The 22,500-nt window shown below is 34.8% G+C and overlaps 3 protein-coding genes across 5 annotated transcripts in view; 1 reads left to right on the forward strand and 2 right to left on the reverse strand.

Annotated features, from left to right (window-relative positions):
* Positions 1-7,577, reverse strand: part of LOC122251692 (inosine triphosphate pyrophosphatase) — an 8,766-nt gene extending 1,189 nt beyond the window's left edge. The window contains exons 1-6 of one of the 3 annotated variants that reach the window (XM_043013790.2): positions 7,450-7,577; positions 6,153-6,271; positions 5,655-5,806; positions 5,279-5,355; positions 4,390-4,534; positions 2,955-3,150 (exon numbers count right to left, since the gene is read on the reverse strand). In XM_043013790.2, the coding sequence (XP_042869724.2) occupies positions 2,984-3,150; positions 4,390-4,534; positions 5,279-5,355; positions 5,655-5,806; positions 6,153-6,241 (630 nt within the window). In that variant the 5' untranslated portion in view covers positions 6,242-6,271; positions 7,450-7,577 and the 3' untranslated portion in view covers positions 2,955-2,983. Of the gene's footprint in view, positions 1-2,954; positions 3,151-4,389; positions 4,535-5,278; positions 5,356-5,654; positions 5,807-6,152; positions 6,272-6,952; positions 7,051-7,288 lie in introns of those variants that run through there. The other 2 variants (XM_043013791.2, XM_043013792.2) reach the window with 2 other exon arrangements.
* A 198-nt stretch (positions 7,578-7,775) lies between these two features.
* On the forward strand, positions 7,776-16,534 carry TfIIA-L (transcription factor IIA L). The gene is made up of 8 exons (XM_043013788.2): positions 7,776-8,236; positions 10,800-11,049; positions 11,412-11,605; positions 11,936-12,046; positions 12,181-12,354; positions 12,846-12,989; positions 13,608-13,697; positions 13,921-16,534. The coding sequence occupies exons 1-8, from the start codon at positions 8,213-8,215 to the stop codon at positions 14,026-14,028; spliced, it is 1,095 nt and encodes a 364-aa protein (XP_042869722.1). The 5' UTR covers positions 7,776-8,212; the 3' UTR covers positions 14,029-16,534.
* A 3,331-nt stretch (positions 16,535-19,865) lies between these two features.
* Ube4A (Ubiquitination factor E4A) overlaps positions 19,866-22,500 on the reverse strand; it is a 14,285-nt gene continuing 11,650 nt past the window's right edge. The window contains exon 14 of the mRNA XM_043013787.2: positions 19,866-22,500. This exon is cut by the window's right edge and continues 914 nt beyond it. The gene's annotated coding sequence lies outside the window, so the exon portion shown is untranslated.

Genomic DNA, 22,500 nt, shown 5'->3' on the forward strand with positions numbered 1-22,500 from the left:
TACTCTCATCACTATCATCACCAAAATATTGACTTGTTTTTGATGCCGTCAGCAGCAAGACAGATATTAATGTATACTTATCATGACAAATGGAACTGCTCACCAAAGTTAAAGAGACACTACTGGTTAACCCGTTAACGACGGATGACGTGTTTTTTTCCGTCATACCTGACGCAGGACCTCTTGCCTGACAATGGGCGTCATAGCGTTCGGGGATTTTGGATCACTATGTTATTTTATTGTACTATAAGTAATGAGTGAGTGATGTTGACAATTGCAGTCATAATTATTATAACTGCCATAATACTAAGCAAAATGGTTTTCAACTCACTTACAAAACCTAGATGGCACCAGTTTCTCCTAGCAGCAGCAGGAGAGAGAGCCTTGAATGGCACCCATCTAACGGTCTCTAACAAGCACTATCTCTATAGAGTGATGACACGTAGCAAGTTCCCGACCTCTTGCTCTAAAGTACCGCAGATGAAAGATGTGCAGGCAGAACGAGAGGAGGAAAGTGACTCACACCATGCTCAATGCATACAATGTGCCCCTGTGCCAGTATGGATGCCTTTTATTGTGGCACTCACGGTCAAAAGCACAAATTTCCTTCCTCTTCCCTACTTCTTCATTTTGGATGGTTATAAGTTTCATGTTCGTTCGTGACAGCACATAAATGTGAAAAAAAAAAGTTGCTTTTTGTCCTCCCCTAAAACAGCAATACTTTTATCACATCGTGTATAAAGAAAAAAAAATGAGTTGATATGGACCCTGAACTACAATTTTAGTCAACTGCAGAATTGATGGAGCCTGTGATATGACAAATATAAATTTCTAAAAACACTAAAACACACAAAAAAACAAAATACAAAAATGGCTCTAGCTCTACAATGAGGGACTAACAGGGAGTGAGAAAAATCAAAATATGTTGGAGAAGCTGCCTTGCTTAGAAATAAAACCCATCCTGGAGACAGTGTAAGCAAATCTATCCCCCGTCAGCAACGGGTTAAGGGCATGGACTCCCACCCACCTAGACTATGTCATACCTCCACAGTGGGCATCATCCTGGGTAGAGTTTTTTGTCGTGAGCTTGTCAAGGAGAAAGACACAGTACTTAACTGAGGCAGAGAGGAACATCGCAGCAACAATCAGGTAGTAAAACCCACTTCACGGATGGTTCTGTAGACCCCATCACCTGCACTACAGGAGCCGGTTTTGCAGCAAGGTGTATAGTGAAAGCTATGAGGGTATCTGACAATGCCTCCTTGCTCCAGCAGAGGCAGTCGCTATTATGGGAGCCCTAGCCCATGCAGCCCAGATGGACGGGCATGTTGTCATAATTAGAAGCTCCCCCTCAGCCAGCTGGTACTCAGACGCCACAGGTTATGAGTCGCTGATGCTCTCTCCAAGAATATCAAGGTGTGATGAAGTCAGCTTTCACAGTCTGAGAATAAGCTATCCTTGTGCATAGCAAATCATACCCACCATTGGGCATGATAAGCGATGCTGTAAGCATTGTAACGTGCTGGATGCCAAATTAGAGCATTACCTGATGGAGTGCGGGCACACTTGCTTCCTCAGGCAGGGCCCTCAGACAACAGCTGCTGGGCTGGTTAGACAGCTATGCCTTTCCCTTGCCCCCTGGCAACTGGAGCTCCTGCAGGCAATCTGACTGCCATGGTAAGCATTCAGTTATTATGATCAGATGAGTCCGCACTTATAGCTGGCAGAAGCCGGGCTGCCTCATGCATATAGCCCGAGCAAAACAATGTCTTCGCAAATCTCTCCAAACTGAACTGCTCACCAAAGTAGGAACAAAATAAGACTCTGGATCTTTGGTCAACCAACCTCCCATTGCAATTAACTTTCAGTTGCACTATCCTAGCTGTTTATCTAGCCTGTCTTTAAAACATTTTTAATGATATTATAAATGCATAATATTTTTTAAGTAATTTCTAAGATGATCATGGATTATCAACCTAGAGCGCTTGTGAAAATATGAGCAGGTTATGGGCTAAGAATGTAGTAGGTTCGGCCTAGATCTGGCCAGAATGGTTATAAATCCTGACTTTAGTCTTATTTTAGACCTTTAACCCATTGCATACGGGTGTCATGACATACATGACGTAGGAGCTTTGGCCTGACGACAGGCGTCATGACGTTCGGGGATTTTGGATCACTGTGCTATTTTATTTTGCTATGAAAAAGGAATGAGTGATGATAGCTACTGTAGTCATAATTACTATAATTACCATAATATCGTACTAGCTTAACGTCCAAAACCTAGATGGCACCACTTTGTCCTAGCACCAGCAGGAGAGAGAGCCTTGAATGGCACCCATCCACAGTCTCTATAGAGCGATGGCACACACTAAGTTGATGAACCCTTGCTCTAAAGTACCGCCGATGAAGGATGTGCAAGCAGAACAAGAAGAGGAAGGTGACTCAATCCATACCCAGTGTCTAAAATGTGCTCCTGTGCCAATATGGATGCCTTTCACTGTGGCAGTCACAAGCACAGGTTTCATTCCTCTTCCCTACCTCTTCTTGTTATCTTTATTGTAGGTGGGTTATATGTTTCGTATTTGTTCATGACAGCACAAAAATATGAAAAAATAAAGTTGCCTTTTGTCCTCCCATAAAACAGCAATACTTCTATCACACTGAGTATAAAGAAAATAATGAGCTAATATGGATAATATACTACAATTTTAGTCTACTACAGCACTGGTAGAGCCTGTCATATGGCACATATAAGTCTCTAAACTCAATAAAACACACACAAAAATAAACCACAAAAAAACGCTCTAGTTTTACAATGAATGACTGAAAGAGAGTGGGATGATTCAAATTATATTGCTTCAAGCGGTCTCTCTCTAAAATAAAACCTATCCTGGAGGCTGGGCAAGCAAATTTATCTCCATCTGCAATGGGTTAATGAACCCAAACATCCTTACCAAGTAATCCAAGTTAAGCTGACAAAACCTTAGTTCTCCCCCTTCTCATTACTGTCTTCAACCTTTAGTTTCTTAGACAACAACGCTCTTCCTTCTTCACCGGTGAAGTAGTCACGCAAAGCATCTACTGCTTTAAAACGATGAGAAATGGTATTTTTGATATCCCTCTCCAGTTGACCATATGTCTGGTCATAGCCTGTAAAACAATTCAAAACAATAATTAAATTAAATTTCTTTTTATGATTATTATAACCAGTGTTCACATTTAATTTTTTATACAATAATGCAAGACTATCAATGTAGTATGTTTATAAATATGGAAATTACACTAGTTTTCTCTTCTCTTTTCTTTTTACTATGCATAATATGGCAGCTCCAATATCTTCCAGAAAGAGTATCATTTAAATTCTTGCTAATAGTTAAATTATTCAATTTTCTTTCAGTTATAAAAATAACATTACCTTCAAAAAAATCACAAACAAGATTGTTGAAAAAATGCACTAAGAGCCAGGGACTTACACATAATAATAGGGTTATGAAATACACAGTGAATCCAATGTTTTCATGGCTTATAACTAACAGCTATTCAATTTTGTTCATATAGTAGAACTTATAGAAACGTTAGGTTGAGCAAATATTTTTGATAAACTGTTTGAAAAATGTAACATATTGATGCATGAAGAAATCTTGAACTTCTCTTTTGCTGTGACTTTGCTTTTAATCTGTATTATACTATTAAAGATTTTCCGATGAAAAATAGTGATGGAGTGTACACAAAATATGCTTCTATATTTTCTCGCACATTTTGTTTAAAAATCAAATTGATTATTATTATATTCAATGTTTTTTTTTTTCAATTATTATAATAGATTAAAATGTTTTCTAATTTACCTATTGCTAACCCTGCTAATTTATATCACAGCATTGTTTTATAATGCATCACAAATACAAGAAGTTAGATTTTTTTTTTCCCCTTTTTTTCTTGTAAAAAAGAATACTTACTAAGTAAGTCATACTTTGATATTCTATGTACAGGACTTCCTTTCATTTTTGCAACCATGGAATTTATGTACCTAAATGATATCTACTGTCTATACATTAAACTGAATATTAACAATAACAATATCAAAATATAATATTAAACAATAATAATAGGTAATTAAAATTAAAAAAAAATAGATAAAAAATAAGTAAAATAAATCAGTATAATCCCACACAACTATTTATGTAATATAACACATAACAGTAATAATAATAATAATAATAATAATAATAATAATAATAATAATAATAATAAAAAAAGAAGAAGAAGAAAGAAAGAAAGAAAGAAAGAAAGAAAGAAAGAAAGAAAGAAGAAAAGAAAAAGAATAGAAAAGGTTATGTCCTACTTACTGCCAACGAAAAGAAAAACATGCAACATTCCTGCAATACACACCTTTCGGCTGGAAGATGGGATCCCAGCCGAACTTGTGCTCTCCCCGAGGCTCCACGATAGTACCTTGAGTGCGACCATGGAACAGCAGTACTTCATCCTTGGGATCCCCGGATGAATAGGCAAATGTGCACACAGCTTCAGCAGACTGGAAAGGATACAGAATTTCAGATAAGGAGAACCTGTAAAATCTATAAAATGGTATTTGAAAGGACAAATACTGTAAAATATGTAGGTAAAAAAAGTGTGGATCTGATTCAGTGAGATATGATAACAAGAGGAATATCATATTATCAAGAAAGAGAGCAGTAGGCAGATTTGCGACATATACTAAACTCTTGTTTACGTATTATTTTTTAAGCGAATGATCATAAACAAATGATAAACTATATAAAACTATGTATATATCTCTCTCTAGCGAATAATCTGAATTTTCTTCACCAGAATTTTCTCAACTCTTAAATTTTAGCCAATTATCTTTTACTTACAGCTGAAATTTTAATAGTACACTAATATTAAAATAAAAACAGACCCAAGTAAGAATGATTCTAATTATAACAGTGAAATATAATTCTAGGTTAAAGGGCTAATGCACAAACTGTTACTTTTGTTTATTTTATATCACTAATAAATTATATCTACAAAACAACTCTTCTCTGGTATTTAAACAGTAACATAGTTAATCAATCCAAATTGTTTATGTTTTTACAATATCACTTTACCTACAAAAATTAGTTAGTTCTTACAACAAAACATAAACAATGAAACCAAAATAAATTTATGCTTTCATATTCAAAGTACACAATTTGCCTTTCATTATCACAGAAACTTAAACCCCAACTTTTAGATCAATTAAATAAGGAATTTACAGCCAAATAAAAGAATATCTTACCTTATCTTCAAACCCTGCCAAGAGCTTTGTCAAGCCAGCTGGCCCAAGCTTGTCCAAAAACCACTTAATATATGGTCCTGAAAATATCAATGTTTTATGACTGAGATGCAGAAGAATCTAAACACTTTCATAAAATGAAAGAACTGTATGAATTAATGTCCACCTATAAGGAATTAAACTTGGTCGTCTGACATGGAAGATGTGACTCTCAGCTTTTCAGTGAGTATTACCTGATTTGGGTCTTCTACGTTTAGTTTCTTTATTAAATGCATTTACATTCCAGATGCATGGTATAAGCTAACCAACTTTGGTATGAACATCTCAAAATAATTGGATTAAATTCTGAAAGCTTATTTTATCATTTGCAGAAACATACCTGGGAGCCCACCTAGTGCATTAAAACATAGGCAGGTGTCTTCTACGATAACGGGAGCCTTGACAATATCGGCTGCCACCTCACACTTTTTGCGGCTAATTTCATCAGCTTCACCTTGGTACTCGGGTAAGTCTATCTTCTGGCTGATAACTCTGTTTGAAACAAAATATTTCTTGTGATAAAACATATATGCATGGTCTTTCCTTAATGTATATAGGCATTTAAAACATTTGGATATGCCATTACTGAACATAAATTAGGAAAAGGTATTATTCACACTAGGGGTGTAGCTGGATATTCAAAAATGGTAATCATGTAAACAATAACTTAATTATTCAAAGAAAAATGACAGTAATGTTGATGATTGATGGAATCTAAGTCTATGATAATACAATGATGATCCGTTATATTAAAACAATCTTTAAAATGAGCCACAATGAGACTTAAAAAAAAAAGAAAACAAAACACATTCACATCGGAAATAGAGTCACAACCTACTTAAAGGGAAATGTATCTCCCAGGATAGCTATGACCTCCTCTAGCTTCTTGGCATTCCCTGTGACGAACACAAGAGGACGAGAACTCATGGTGGCTCTTGTCGGTATTGCTTTCTCTCTCTGTAATTCATAAAGAGGAGGTTATTATTGCCGGTCAAATCTGATGAATATTAAGATTATTGTCATTTAATTGTTATCATTGTTAAGATTATCACAACTCTATTATCACTATTATTAGGAATATGATTGATATTAAATTCTCTACAAATATTATTGATTTTATTTGAGTAATGGATATCAAAGTTACAAATTCAATTAACTTAATCAATATTAATCTAAAGTTATCCTGCACAATATTAGTACTGTTATGGAAAAGAAAAAAATGTTATGGAAGTGTATTAAAGAAATAATCCTTGGATAAATATGTATAATAATTCTTTGGTAAGTCTGTAAGTCTTAGAATAATATAGTTTTTTGTTATGGGTAATCCTTGGGATAATGGGAGTCTTCGATAAATGTTATTTACTTAGAATAAATGTACTTCTGTATTCTCAGATAACTTTATATATTTTGGGATACCTGTACTCAATGGTTCTAAGATAAGCATACGTCTTGGTGCAATTGCACAATACTTGAATAATTGTTTAATTGGGAATATCATTGTGACATCATGACAATCTTTCTAACAATGCTGGTGAGCAAATATTTAACTGACACTTAATTCTCAAACAAATTATCATATTTCTTTGACACTTTCAAGAGTTTAAAATCTTTCCCACTGTTGTGTTCATATTTCATCACCTTTCAGTTCCAAGTCTTTTTCACTGTTGTAAACATCCCATTTCAGTTCTAAATCTTCGTCCATCATTTTTCACAACAGTTCACTGTCCATGCAGTACTTTACATGCATACACGATCAGTCTTATTCTTTAATAAGTGTAATTACTAGAAAATTATATAATTCATGAACGTGTATGCAATTTTTTGGGAAGTATAATTTTTAGTTAATACAGTTCTTGGTCATTATTACCAATATATAGATATCATGCCTACTTATTACCATCCCACAACTTTCAATCTTATCATTAACATATCATCAAAAAGAGTATAATCAGATATTTGTTTAATAATTCATACCCAACCGCATTCAATATGAGGCGAAAGTGTGGACTGTGGAAATTAATTTGGTGGAATGTACATCACCTATCCTTATCACACAATTATTACGACCAAAACTCATGCGTATGTGGCATAATATGTAACATGAGAAACTTAACGACTCTTCTGAAAGGCCAAACCTTTAATTTTCTACCCAGATGTGTGTCGCTACTGGAATAGCAATCAGCCGAGTTTCGTTTCCTGTGCCAACACCCGATCAGCTGATTCTACTGCTGTCTTTAGCTGGAAGGATGATGCCGGTTTGAGGGTAAGAACAGGGTTTAAGTATTTTTTTATTTGGTTCTAAGTGTAAATATTCACCGGCATGATATGTGTCGTTGGAAAGAAGTGAGTTGGCATTGCGTCATCGTACTGACTTGGGTATTTAAATTTGGTGCGCTTTTCGCTTCATGAAAAGCTTCAAGGTTCATAGGAATTATTTGGGGGAGACCTTCATAAGATACTTTGTATTTCAATATTGAGTTGTTATTTTGTACATTTTCATCGCTTTCGGCATTGTTTCCTTTGAAGTAAATATAAATATTACATGCAAAGATATATTTCCCCCCTAAATACTTTAAATATGAATAATTTCGCAACAACGGGGTTTAGCTTATCTAAATAATAAGTGCATTTATTCTTACTGAACTGGTCAATATTAATAAAAATTACACCAAAATAACCCTTAAAAAATACCCTTCTGAACTACCTAATAATTAAGCTTAGATGATGCTTTTAATAAGAATAAAAATCGTTTTGTCCTCGCGCGCCGCCGTGAACGCGAGCCGCTTAGAAAGGGCGAGTCGGCGGCGGCGGAGGCCACATATAAAAGAAGGTCGCAGCCACGCGGACACGGCTTCTTACGAAGCCCGAATTCTCTCCACGTCGAATCTGTGATTCGCGATGGCTCAGGCCGCGACGTGCGTGGTGAGTAGCGTCAGGCCCGTGCAATACAAATACACGTGAGTCGAGGAAACACGGAGAGGGAAAAGGTACGATGAGTCAGCCGGGAAGCCTCAGCAGGGAGGAGAGTAATGGCAGACGCAGAACATTCCAGTAAAGTTACGACAGCAAGACCTGTTGCTGAGCTGACATCTATTCTTTCATCCTTATGGTCTCGTTTTTGGGGGATGTCTGGAAAGCGCCCTTGGTCGAGCCTGGGAGGGAACGGTTGCAAAGACGGATTACTTAACGATTGCTAAAAATATGCTTCCTCATGACGCGTTACAAGGGGAAAAAAGAACAAAATCACGAGATCCGGGAGGAAACTCCACAAGAACATTCTATTTATGTGGAATGGAAGTGTGTTTTATATATAAATTCTTAACAGATACACAGGGAGGGATTGTAGGTCAGAATACTTTTATATTCTACCTACAAGATATATGCACCAAATAAGTAATACAGATCGTAATTACAGGTCGCATCATCCAGGTAGTTTTGAGAAAGGTTGAAGCAGCCTCTCAGAATGAACTTGTTTATGGTATTTCTTGTGAAATATAGCTTTTAAAGGATTTTTCACATGTAACATGGCTTCATTTATCATTTCCTCAGACAATGGGAACATCTGCTGGTACTAAACATGAATCCTATAATAAATTTAGGTGGAGTATATGTTTTGCTAGATACTACCACAAAATTAGAATGATTAATGACGTTCTCTTGTCGTTTAGAGACTGACCTTTTTAGAAATTCTCACTTTTTTCAACACCTTGTGGCTCATGAATACATGTAGGCTGGGAAATTTTCTGTGGCCAAGTTCCAATTGCAATTTAGAAATCTTGACGAAGGAAGAGTAAAGATACGACCATTACCATTTAAGCATTTTAGCATATGCGTCAGACAGGGAACTTTGTCGAAATGAGTCACGGTTACAGATTACCAGAGCTACTTAATTTAAAGTATTTGGAGACAAATATGTCACGACCAAATCTTGAGCAAAACTCATCCTAAGTCCTTGCAAATGTATAGGGAGGAAAGAAAGAAAGAAATGTTCATTTCTTTATTCTTATGTGTAAATCATGTGTGTAGCATCAAAGTTTGTCATTATTGTTAGATTGGGTTAGATATAGTGCTTAAGATTAAACAAAAAAAATAAAGATAACATGTATTGATAACATCTTATAAGTTTTCCAATACAAAAAATTGACTCTTTATTTCATTGTTTAGAGTTTTGCATGGTAGGTAAGGCATTGATTATTAGGATGCACTAATAAACATTGTAACAATCGGTCAATCAGGCATTAGCTGTATACTTAGCTAATGCTTGTTCTCAGCATTATAAGAGTAAAAAGACATAGTTTTCTCCAAGCCTGTATGGCAATGCTCTTCCTATTCTTAGCATATGATTTTAGGCGAGAGTAATTTTTAACTACTGTTATAACTCTCATACTCTCATGTCTGACTTCAGTACTACCTCCACAATAGGATATTACCTCCACAATGGGATATTACTCTGAGGAAGATCAGGTGTTGGAAAACATGGAATGTACAGATATACTTACAAATAGCGTCCCTTTTTGGGGGGCTGTTTGCAGGCTGTCATTTTTATGAAGTCTCTATTTTAGTAAAGTAATTTAGGAAGTGATCAGTGTTTTTATATACAGACTTATTACTAGAGGAGTTTAGTAGTTTAAGTTTGTTTATTTAATAGTTTTGCTTCTTTCCATAGTATCTTGAGGGTCACTCCTAGGATTTCTTTTACTTATAAAGATGCTGTAGGAGCATTCATGTACAGTCAAAGACATATCCATGACTTAGAACACACACAAACTGTCTTAGTCTGAAGAAAAGGCAACACTCAGTTGAATAATTTCAATATCTCTCACAAGAACCTTCAAAAAGGTATTCCAATCTGCCTCAGGGTCAGTCTAACACAAACCAAGGAAATATTTTTAAATATACAATGCACACAAAAAATATAAAAATGATCATGAAAACAAAATAATAAATCAAAATGCAAACTTTTCAATTTCGGAAATCAATTTCTGAGTATAGAAAACAAAAACAAAGGCAGATAAGCTTGCCCTTTCAAGGAGATACATGGAAAGGCCAGAATGCATAGGATGATAGAAAAATCAATAATGAAATCTATTTTTGGAAAGTTCCAAGACACACAGGAGGACTAGATCCCAAATAGATGTAAAAATTTGTCTCCATAGGGATATCAAACATTCAAGTCACATTAACAGGACTGAATTCTTTTGAGCAGATAACATTTTATTATATTTGAACTTTGTATAGACTCGACTATCACATTAGCAGTTTCAATAAAGGACTTAACTTTTTGAGCTTTGATTAAGTCTGTGATAGACATATTTCACTTTGGAAATGGTATCCATAAAAGTTGTTTTATAATAGTTTTTACATAAATTAATTATCACGTAACATTGTTGTGCAAAAAGAATCTCATGCTTATTTAATTTTCCTTTTATCCATCACTTTATTCTACATTTTTTAAACCTTATTTTCTTGTCATTTCTTTTAACAGCAAAGGATATACAATGGTGTAATTGAGGATGTTATCAATGGAGTTCGAGAATACTTCCTTGATGAAGGAGTTGATGAGGAAGTGTTGACGGAACTGAAGCAGTTGTGGGAGCAGAAACTTCAGCGGATGAATGTCTTTGATCATACCGAACCAGGTACAACAAATACATCCCACCAACAGCAACTTCAGCAACAACAGCAGCAACAACAACAACAACAGCAGCAACAACAACAACAAAATGCACAAGGAGGTAGGATGATAGTGTTTGGATTTTCTCTCTCTCTCTCTCTCTCTCTCTCTCTCTCTCTCTCTCTCTCTCTCTCTCTCTCTCTCTCTCTCTCTCTCTCTCTCTCTCTCTCTCTCTCTCTCCCTCCCTCTCCCTCTCCCTCTCCCTCTCCCTCTCCCTCTCCCTCTCCCCCCCCCTCTCCCTCCCTCCCTCCCTCCTGAAATATCTGATAGACACAAAGATTCTGTTCCTGAATCTTTATAGTAAACACATACTTGTTAAGAGCTACAGTCTGAATATTGTTTTTTGAAAGAAAAATATTTTTTTTTATCATGCACCCTTCAATTAGTAATAGATCTATCCTAATCCCTTAACTTCTACTGCAGGAACACAAGCATCGACCATGCTACCCACCAACCTAGTGCCGGTACAAATCACAGTGCCAGCACAACAGGCTGGGGGTGCACCAAAGACTATCACTATCCATGTGCCATCATCAGCATTAGCTAATGGTGTTGCTGGACAGCAACTGCAAACCATCCTGAGTGCTACAGATGCAGCCCACACATTTTCACTGGAGGTAATTTAAATATTAGGAACACTGAGTAAAGAGATTGATGATGGTTAGTTGTTTCAAGCAAAAGAAATAGCTGGAAGTTTCAGTGTAGAGCAGCAAAATTGAAGCTCTTTAGTTTGTAAATAGTTTAGGCATATTTTAAATGAGTGTATCTCAGATATTGTGGTTGAAATCTTCAGTATGCCTCTGTGATATGAAGTTAGTTGTAAGTCAAAGAAATTGACAGTTCTTTTATTCCGTATGAAGTTTTATGCCTATATGTATTGTATCGGGAATCTTGTATTTCCTTATATTAAGAAAGTATAGAAGCAAACTTTTTCTCTTTACTTACAGCCTAGTCGTGCAGCCGAGATCATCCAAAGGAAACTCAATCAGGCACTTGAGGAAAATGGAATTACCTTACCTCCACAGTTGCTCCAGTACAATCATATTGCCACTACACAGGTCAGTATGTACAGTAATTTTGTGTGAACATCATTTATGATTTTTGCATTACCAGGCATGAAATGATAATGAATATATAGGTCATGCGTACACACACGCACACACACAGCAGAATCAATACCTGTATTTCTTAGGTGGACGGAGCATTTGATGAAGAAGAGCTTGGCCCTACTCCCAGTACTTCCAAAGGAAGGACAAGCAAATCAGCTGCGGCTCAGATGACCTGGAACAAAGAAAGCCAGCCAGCCCTTTCTGTTGACAGAGGCACAATTGACAGACTTGTGTTTGAAAGATTGAAAGCTTCACAAGTGAGTAGATTTTTTTTTCCCCCCTCCTCTTTTAACACTTTCCCGAGTGAAAACCCCTACGCCGGGCCATTGCAATATTGCATTGGAAACGTCACACTGGCATGACGCCCCGGCATCGGGAATTTAGCTGTGTCACAAGGGTGTGACGCACCGTCGTCATAGGGTAAAGTAGTATATGTTAGTGAGAGTTGAAATAATTTTGTATGTTATGATAAACTCCCTGTAAATTTATTTGGCAGACTTATTAACCCAGTCATGACGGGGGCATTCCAGCCTTGCATGTTACAATGCCGGGGCTCTTGAACGTATAGGCCTAAATCAGTTAAATAAACAACGCCGTATGGCGTCACCCAGCGAACGGGCCTTGAATGCGCAGTACCGTAGTGTACCACCCGTCCAGAGACGGTTAAATGCCTGTTATATGGTATTGTAAAGAACATCTATTTTGTAACTACAAATGTAAGATCTTGAAAAATGTTTACTCTCTTCAGGTTGATGGTGCATATGGAACTGGAGACAGTTCATCTGAGATTTCAGAAGATGAAGACGATGATGATGATGAAAAGGATGATGAGGAGGACAAGAAGTCATTAGATGGTGAAGAGGAAGAAGATGAAGATGATGCACAAGAAGAGGTAAAAGATAAAAGATAAAAAGGATATGTCTATGAAGAATCCAGGAAGTTTTAAATCATATTTGAAAGAATGGGAATGATAAGTTAGTTAATAAAAAAGGAATTTAAAGTCATGGTATCGTTTGAATAATCAGGTATCTATATCTGGCAATTGGATTTCTACCAAACTCAAAAAACTAACCAGAAAGAAGTATGAGTATGTACATAGAAATGTCAAAGATTTTTTTTCCTCTTTCTTTCTTTCTTCCTTTATGTATTCAGTGGCACTTTTTCTGTTGTATATAAAACCTCATATTAATTGGGTAATGTCCTTTATCAGTTATGATACAAGATAAGGTTTTGATGTGCTGCTTAGTTTGGGTATGAGGTGTACTTTAGATTTAGCACTAAGAAGTATGTTGCCACCACAATTTTATTTTCTTCAATGATGCAATACCATTCTGATCTTTTAAGAAATTTATATACTTTAAATGTGTTGTGTGTGGAAGTAGTACAAGAAATTGATCTTCCACATTTTTAATTGTTTAGTTTAGATGCCGTTTAATCATTTGGCTTGTTTTATATGTAGTTTATTGATTTTATACTCTTTGGCATTTGTTAATATTGAGCTCATTTGCAGGAACCTCTGAATACTGATGATGATGTGAGTGAAGATGACAGCAATGATATGTTTGATACAGACAATGTTGTTGTGTGTCAGTATGATAAGGTAATTGTTATTCATTTTAATGCTTTTAAACATATGTACATAGTAATAGATGTGAGGGGAATATTTCAATGATATTTATAGCAACTGTATTTGAAGAAGGAAATTTGGAAACTATAAAATCATTCTGCCAATACAATCCGAGAATACAAGCATTTACATTTGAATTACTTAAAATGTATTGTACCATTGAGATTTCCTTCAACTCCTTGTTCCTTATTTGCAGATTACTAGAGTGAGGAACAAGTGGAGGTTTATTTTGAAGGACGGCATCATGAATCTGAAGGGTAAGGATTACGTCTTCCAGAAGTCAACAGGAGAAGGAGAGTGGTAGAAAGCATTGGACTCATCTTTAGTCAACACTGAGGAGCACCTAGTTAGCATACCCACATCAATACACACAATCTTCTCAAAAGACTTGCATTAGAACTGTGGGGAAGAGAACCTCAGATAGAGAGGATTTCTTTTTTTATATATATACCTCACAAGAATCCAAGTGTCCAGGGATGTGCTATTAGCATCTGGCATGAAGATGATGTGCCATTCAGGGTAGCTTTTAGGTGAGAGAGTATTCAGTGGCTCTTATTTTGTTTCAAGTTAAGGCTCGAAACGGCAATTGGTAATTTGTACAGTATTTGATATTCATGCTTTGTGTTGTGCATATAAGAAGTAAAGTGAGTTAGAACAAAGTTCTAAAGAAAAAGAATCATGGTTTTATCTGGAATGACCATAGTTATGATGACATTGTTATATTGTTTATCATTTTTCAAAGAAGTTGGTACTTCATTAATAAGGTATAGGTCCCATTTAGTGAACATGTTGTGTTGTTGAACTAAAGTTATACTTTGTACAGGGAACATTTTAAAATTCATATCACATACAGATGAAAAGCGGATGTTTACTGTATTTTAGAGAAATATTCCATACAGTCACAATTTCCATTAATTTTCCTTTTTTTAAGAAGTTTGGATTTAGTTTTCACTGAATTGCAGAAAATAGCAGTTTCAGAATCTATTTAGGCATGTATTTTGTTTTGTTTTTGCCCATACAATTAATCACTAGCTTTATTTTATCCATATATTAGTTCTATTGTTGGGGTCAAGATGCCCTACTTTATACAGCCAGATAACAACATCAGAATATCCAGAATCTGTTAAAAGGACCGTATTTATCTTTGCTTTACATATTTTGGGGCAAAACTGCTTTCTTTCAATAACAAGTTCCTTAGTAATTGAATATAAGAGACCATGCGAGAGCTTAACAATTAGCTGATAACATTGTGTGAACCTTTGAACATCTATTGTATTACAAAGTTATATATATGCTTTGTGTGTGACTTATCAAGTCCCAAAGTATAAAATGGAAGTGGGCTTCGTCACCACATTTTATTTATTTGTGATAATTCACAATTTAATAAAGTAGTTTAATAAGTTATATTGTATCCTTACAGTGTATGCCTTACAAAAAATTGTGAAAACGATAAAGTAGTTATGTTACCAATATAGATATGGGATGAAAAGATTGATTATCTTCCTGGCACAAAAATACAATCATGCATACTGCATGTGTTTCACAATTATCATTGTAGGAGCTCTTCCAAACTAGATAAAAACCTCAATAAACAGTTTTTGCCTACCTTCTTAAAGAGTGTATACTAAGTCATGTTTTTTCAATATGAAGTAATGTAATGAATTGTGTTAACTGATTATAGATGAGAGAGCTTCCTCTCTGGGAATCATTCAATGAATGTCTCTCTATTTGGATGCTGCTTCTTCCTCTTCCTCTTCTTCCTCTTGCTGCTGCTCCTCTTCCTCTTCCTCTTCAAAGGCATTGAAAGTCCCAGGTGAACCTAGTGTTACAAGTAATGTATAACTTTGAGGTTTGTGTGTTTTGACATGTAAAAATGATATTAACTTTTTGATATGTGTTTTCTGTAATATAGGAAGTTACAATGTTGATATTTTCAATTATTATTTTTCTTTGGTTGGAAAATACATAATTTGTGAAGGTAATGGTATAATGAGGTTTACAGCTTCATATTAGTGAAAGAATAAACTTTGCCAACAAGGTGAAATGTAATATTATTGTAGTTGTTAAACTTATTGTACCAAAGTAAAGTTTTTTTCATTGCTTCATGGATTAGTTCCATGATTTAAAAGGTAATGAGTTACAATGAACATATCTACAATATCATTCTAAAAAGAGGTGTTGAAACATTCCACATGAGAGAAGACAAGTATTTTCATATTTTTCTTATAAAAATGATGTGAAACGACTAAATTTGTCTCAAAATATTAGAATTCATTGATATATTTTCCTCAGGTGAGATATTTTAGAAGAGATTGGTTGTGAATCTGGCAGGTAAATGTAAGTAAGGGAAGAGAATTGTCGAGTCTGTTAGCATGGAACATGGATTGTTAGCACCAGTACAGAGAGAGATGAATCTGGATACAATTTATGGACTATGCAATGAAAAGTTTATCCAGTTAAATGAGTCACATATTCAAGTTTTGAAAGAAACTCAAGTGTTATCTAGGGAAAACATAACAATCCAATGTTTTGAACTCTAATGCCTTAATTTACCTGCAATGGTTAATTTTGTAATTAACTGATAGGTGTTTTCATTTGGGTATTGGATGTCACTATTAGTATATTTGCCTATTGTAAATCACCAAAGATCTACACTTCCAAACTCAAAAGCAAAATAGTTTGATCTTCAGCAGCCTCAGTTGTGTGGGGCAGTGAAGGTACCTTACAGTGTAATTTTAAGATGAAAGATGAATTGCAGTGAAATGTCTCTGGGACTGTGATCATTTTGCCATTAAACACACTGTACAAGCCTTTCTTGTTTAAAATAACCTCTGAAAAGGGAGGATCCTATTGGTCCATGTTTGTGTTATGCAATACGTCTTTGAATGTTCTCCGAGACTCATGATTCAAGAGGACCACATTTCTTTATTCCTTTCTCTTTGCCTTTTTTTTTTTTTTTTTTACAAATTTAGAAGATTTGATGTGATCTCTCAGAACCTGACCTGCATTTTTTTTTTATACTAGTTAGTAGAACTATATTTTTTCTTCATATTTTATCATCTTAGATTTTTAATTGTGCATTTTATTTCTTATTAAAAAATGCTGAATGAGGACTTGATTCAATCCAAGGTATGTTTAACAAACTTTACCCCATTCTTGGTGGAATTTATATTTGCCTAGTGCCTCTCACTCCAAGAGATCTCTCCCAGTGCGATGGTGCGCTGTATCTCTCGGAAAACGCCTGATTGTACAAGGTGATAAGAGGAGGTGTTTGATATATATATATATATATATATATATATATATATATATATATATATATATATATATATATATATATATATATATATATATATATATATATATATATATTTTTTTTTTTTTTTTTTTTTTTTTTTTTTTTTTTTTCCCAAGAAAAATGTGTACATGCAAATGCAACTACAATGTATATATACATTCATAACTATGTAATGTGAGTATATGCAGGTAGAGACCATGGTGTGAAAGGACATCTGTTGTGAGGGGAATATTCTGATGACATGATATCATGTCATATGGCACAAACAGGTTAACCCTATGATGATGGTGCGTCATACCCGTGTGACACAGCTAAATGCCCGATGATGGGGCGACACACCAGTGTGAAATTCCCCATCCACTATTGCATAGGCCGCTGTAGGGGGTTTCCACTCATTGCCGGGCCCGTAAGGATTGGGTTAATGGAGGGTACAGGCCTTTGATTAGCTAACACAACACTGGGTGTATCCAAATTTTAGATGCCCCATATTGTATACTCAGAAGAAGCCTTGATTGTATGTTACTGTGCCCAAAATTAAGCAGATCATTTTGATTGCTTTGATTTGTAAAAACTTCTATATAATGGTTTAAAGTACCAGTTCCCAGCCAATAGCAATAGACCTATAATGGTACACAGCTATAAATGAGGGGTTCATATTTTCAAGAAATGATATGATAACATAGTGCAGCATCAAATATTACCAATGTTGGCCAGTGTGATTTAATCCATTCGCGCCGGTTGACGTGCTGACACGTGGTCGAAAAAAGTCGGACCCGGGTGACGTCCTAGCACGGGCTACATTTTCGGCCCGCGCGCCGGGAGGCCAGTAGCGACGTGCTGAAACGTCCGCATTAGAATGATAGATTATTCTTAGTACAATTCGATTTTCATACTTGATTTGTCTTTGCTACTTTAGTTTATCCTTCTAAATAGTAGAAAATGGGATATAACGTAATATGAATGACGTCACAGGTATATACGTAATATTGATGACGTCATGGTGATTTCTGTTTCTGATTTGTTGAATAAGATGATCTGAGTCGAAAGACTATCGTAAAATCAATTGTAATTGGCCGAGGAATAAAAAAAAAAAAAAAAAAAAAATTATATAACATCTTTTTGTTGCCCCACAAAAAGAAAATGACACTTGAAAAAACATTGCTGTTACATGCATTCACTTGTATGCACATGTATGGTTGTTCATATTCTCTTTCTTTTCTTTTAGGAAGAAAAAAAAAAGAAAAAAAAACTATGTTACCTCACTAGAAGAATGCTTCCATTTCCCGTTGGTATTACAACATAGGAGTAAAGAATATGGAAAAAAGTTCAATAGAATAACACTAAAAAAACAGTGCTGTAACATCTTTTTCGACAGATATACCTCTGAACATAGCACTACTTTCTACACATGTCTACACTTTAGACGCAATCACGCAAACCATAAGGTTAGGGTGGGTGAAAAACGCTCTGCGAGCGTCAGCGCGACCGCGCGCAGCGGGAAAACACCCCGGGACGAACGGTTGCGCGCTTGAAATCTTCCCTGCATGATCGGGAGTAGGCGAAATTCCGCCCCGGCGTGAATGGGTTAAGTGTTTTGTTCCATGACTAATAATAGATGTAGCAAATAGGCCAGTTGCAAATCTTTGCATAGCATAGTACCTGGAAATATAATTCCGGTGTTGTATGGAAATATTCAGTGAGGGAGAAGGAGAGGCAGTAATCAACAAGATGTATTTATTGATAGTCATAATAATGTGACAAAAAAAAAAAAAAAAAATGATACTGGTAATGAGTGTGAAGTTGCAATAGCAATAGTGTTGTTTGGAAGCATGGTATGTGTGCTGCATGAATATGGGTTTAATGCAAAGGATATAACAGGGATAAAACAAAAGACAAAGGACCATCACAAATGGATTAATAGCAAAACAAAAAAATGTCAAACCAATTCAACTTTAATCTCTCCAAGTTGTGTGATGATGTTTTTCTGTCTCTGTTTTAAATACAACACACTCTCTCTATCAACATAGAAAGAAAGGCAAAAACAAACCTGAGAATTTTTTTATCTGCTCGTTGCACATTTGGGTGCTTTTGTTATAACCATCATTTTAAAAAAAAGTATGGTAGATTAGGGTATGGAATTTCATGCAAATAGAAATAAAACACCGCAATTTCATGTAATAAAGTGTTCTTGACATTAGCCGTATACTTCAGAGGACTTGCAAAGCAAATCTTAATTAGTTAACTAAATTTTAAAATTTTAATAAGTGCACACTAAGTTTATTTTCATGCACACCCGAGTCTCAGAGAAAAGTGCCACAACCTCCATACTGGTCGATCTCTCTCTCTCTCCCTTTCTTTTTCTGTCTCATAAATCTTATACAGCTGATCATTCCCCCCAGATACTGTATACCTCTTACATCTAGTAGTGAAGTCTTCCACTCTCTCATCCACTCAAGATAGACAGATACCCTAATGCAAAGTAGCCAAGGATTGATAAGAAGTGCAAAAAAGTATTTCATTGCGTGTTCATTGGAATATATCAATCAAATTATCGCTATACTCTTATTGCAATGGTAACTCTTGTCATCTCTTATCCTAGGAAGAAAATCTGGGGCACTGCTAATGATTTGCAATGTGTCCAAGCTTTGCAATATTATGTATATATAATACAATGTTCTTTTGTCACTTTAAATTTTAAACTGTTCTGTAAATCAGATTGAAGGACATGCACAAGAAACAAATGTTTGATTATGTATACAGCATATTTAAATTTTGTATATGCATAATATGCATTTCTTTGTTTTATTATTTGGACAAGACATCTCAGGTAATTAAAACAGTAGTTAGAAATAATAATTTCCTTATAAATTTATACATTTATCAACTACTACCTAATGCCAGTTTAATATAACATTTATGTAACAATAGCTGATCAAAAAGTTTCAGTTATATCTCGATACAAACTCTAGGTGCAATAACATCATTTGCATGATTAATTCTAATATCTGTAGCTCAACATTAGGAAGTCAATGTACAGACATATCTCTCTCTAATCCATTTCCATTTAATACCTACACACTTTACCCTCACTCCATGATGACTGATATACAACAATGTTTAATACTTTGGTTTCTTGATAATAGAAAAAAAGATCCATACACTTACAATAATATCTAAACATTCAATAAATATAAACATGATATGCCCTTCACACTCAATCTTAATAAACATTCTAATATCTAAACAGAAAAAATGGAAATTCATAAAACACCGTTGCTCAAATCCTTTATCCTTTACATTTTTTTGTAGTATCAAATCAAAGAATATTTAGCTGAATGACTCTCTAAGCTCTTGCATTTAAATATTATTTGTTATTTTCATTGATTAATAACAAAATGTCAGACAGCGGTTCAGATTATTGACGAAAAAAAATATCCAGAAAAGGATAGAAATACAAGTAAACAACTGAGACTAATGCCACAGCAAGTATTTCATAGGAACTCTCTCTAAAAAAAAATAATAATAATATTAACAGTAATAATAATCTAGGATGCAAAAACCAACACCACTTCCACAACATGTCTTACTCAAAATCATGTTGCCAGGTGATGGCACATAATTTTAGAAATGTGTTGCAATGGAGAGCGTCCGGCAAAGGTTCCCTAGATTCAAATATATGTGACAGTGACATAATACATATAATCAACGTTAAGACCGTCATTCGGTTTATTTTATATTTTTCTTTGTGTAATAAAAAATTCCATAAGCAAATATAACTGGAATTCTCAGTAGTTGTCTCATATGACTTCTTGCATAGCTATGATATACCATGGAAATTAGATATCTCAGTAGTGAGATGTATAGGAAATATTACGTGTGAGGGTATATGATACTTGGCAATTATGATCTGGCCTAAGTAATGTCAACATAAATGTATATTATATTTCTTTTATTAGTTCTATTATAGAATCATTCTTTTTGAAAACGGTCTTTGCATTTAAAAAAAAAAAAATTTACTGCTAACAGCAATCTTAACGTGGCAACCTCCAACGGATCACATGAATCCCCTGTTAGGTGTATGTATTGTGAGAGTGCTGTGGGCTCCCCTTGAAATAACATAGTAGGTCCTATAAGACAGAGAGGTTTTGATGACAGTTGCTACTCCCTATACATTTTGGTACAAACTTTTATCTTCCTTAAAGAGAAGAATCATCAGGTGTTTCTTGGCATCAGTGATTACCTAGTGTGGGAATAGCCAACTGTAAATAAATCTCTCTTTGTTTTCTTTTAAACTGGCAGTTCTGATCAGATTGGGGATTTACTGAAAACACACCCAGAGTGCTTGAATTACGGGCCTAGATCAGGTGGGGGTTGAGTGTGTGTGAATAGAGTAGGGTTGTTAGTCTTGTGAAAGGAAAAGTGGGAGTTTTATCATCCTATTTTTAAAAGTAATTCATTAAACATAACTTTTCAACCATTTTTTTAATCGCTATATATGTATACATATATGTATAAATATATGTATATACACATATAAATATATCTATATACATAAATAAATATACATATATAATATATATATTATAAATATATATATATATATATTATATATATATATATATATATATATATATATATATATATATATATATATATATATATATATATAATATATATACATATATATATGTATGTGTATGTACATGTATATATATGTGTGTGTGTGTGTGTGTGTGTGTGTATGTGTGTATATATGTGTGTGTGTGTGTGTGTGTGTGTGTGTGTGTGTGTGTGTGTGTGTGTGTGTGTGTGTGTGTGTGTGTGTGTGTGTGTGTGTGTGTGTGTGTGTGTGTGTGTGTGTGTGTGTGTGTGTGTGTGTGTGTGTGTGTGTGTGTGTGTGTGTGTGTGTGTGTGTGTGTGTGTCCTTCATCATCCAATAATTTTGAGTACAGGAAGTTTCATATCAATAGCAACAGGCACCAAATTCTTTTCAACTCATACCACACTAATACCTTAACACCAAAAAGCGCAATATTCATCAACAGTTATTACGGTAATATAATTCTTTTCTGCAGATTGCATGGTCAAAATAAAAATCAAATATATATTGATCTCTCTATGATACGCCATTTATATCATCTAATTACTAAAGAAGATACAGCAACTTGCATAGTCTTTTTTCTTTCACAAAATACAGTTCTTCTTGTTATTATCATATCAATTTTCCCATGTTCCACATATAAATAAGCCTTCAACCAGAGTTCAATGCAAAGCAAATCAAACACTTTCATCATTCCTAGAATTAAAACAAAACATCAAGACACACAAGCCTGAAAAAAAACTAAAATGCTGCAATGGTATTATATTGAATTTATTAAAATCAATAATAAAAACAAGATCAACCTAATTTCTACCTGATCTGTACCATCAAATAACTGCAAGATACTTTTCACCGAAGTCTCAAACCTTGAAAAACAA

The sequence above is a fragment of the Penaeus japonicus genome, unplaced genomic scaffold, assembly GCF_977035675.1.
Source record: "Penaeus japonicus unplaced genomic scaffold, GWHDUDI00000001_assembly GWHDUDI00000018, whole genome shotgun sequence".
Classification (NCBI taxonomy): domain Eukaryota; kingdom Metazoa; phylum Arthropoda; class Malacostraca; order Decapoda; family Penaeidae; genus Penaeus; species Penaeus japonicus.

Coding starts and splice junctions, on each gene's coding strand:
- TfIIA-L (XM_043013788.2), top strand. CDS start 8,213: ATGGCTCAGGCCGCGACGTGCGTG. Junction 11,606..11,935: donor CCCACACATTTTCACTGGAG/GTAATTTAAATA, acceptor CTTTACTTACAG/CCTAGTCGTGCAGCCGAGAT. Junction 12,047..12,180: donor ATCATATTGCCACTACACAG/GTCAGTATGTAC, acceptor TGTATTTCTTAG/GTGGACGGAGCATTTGATGA.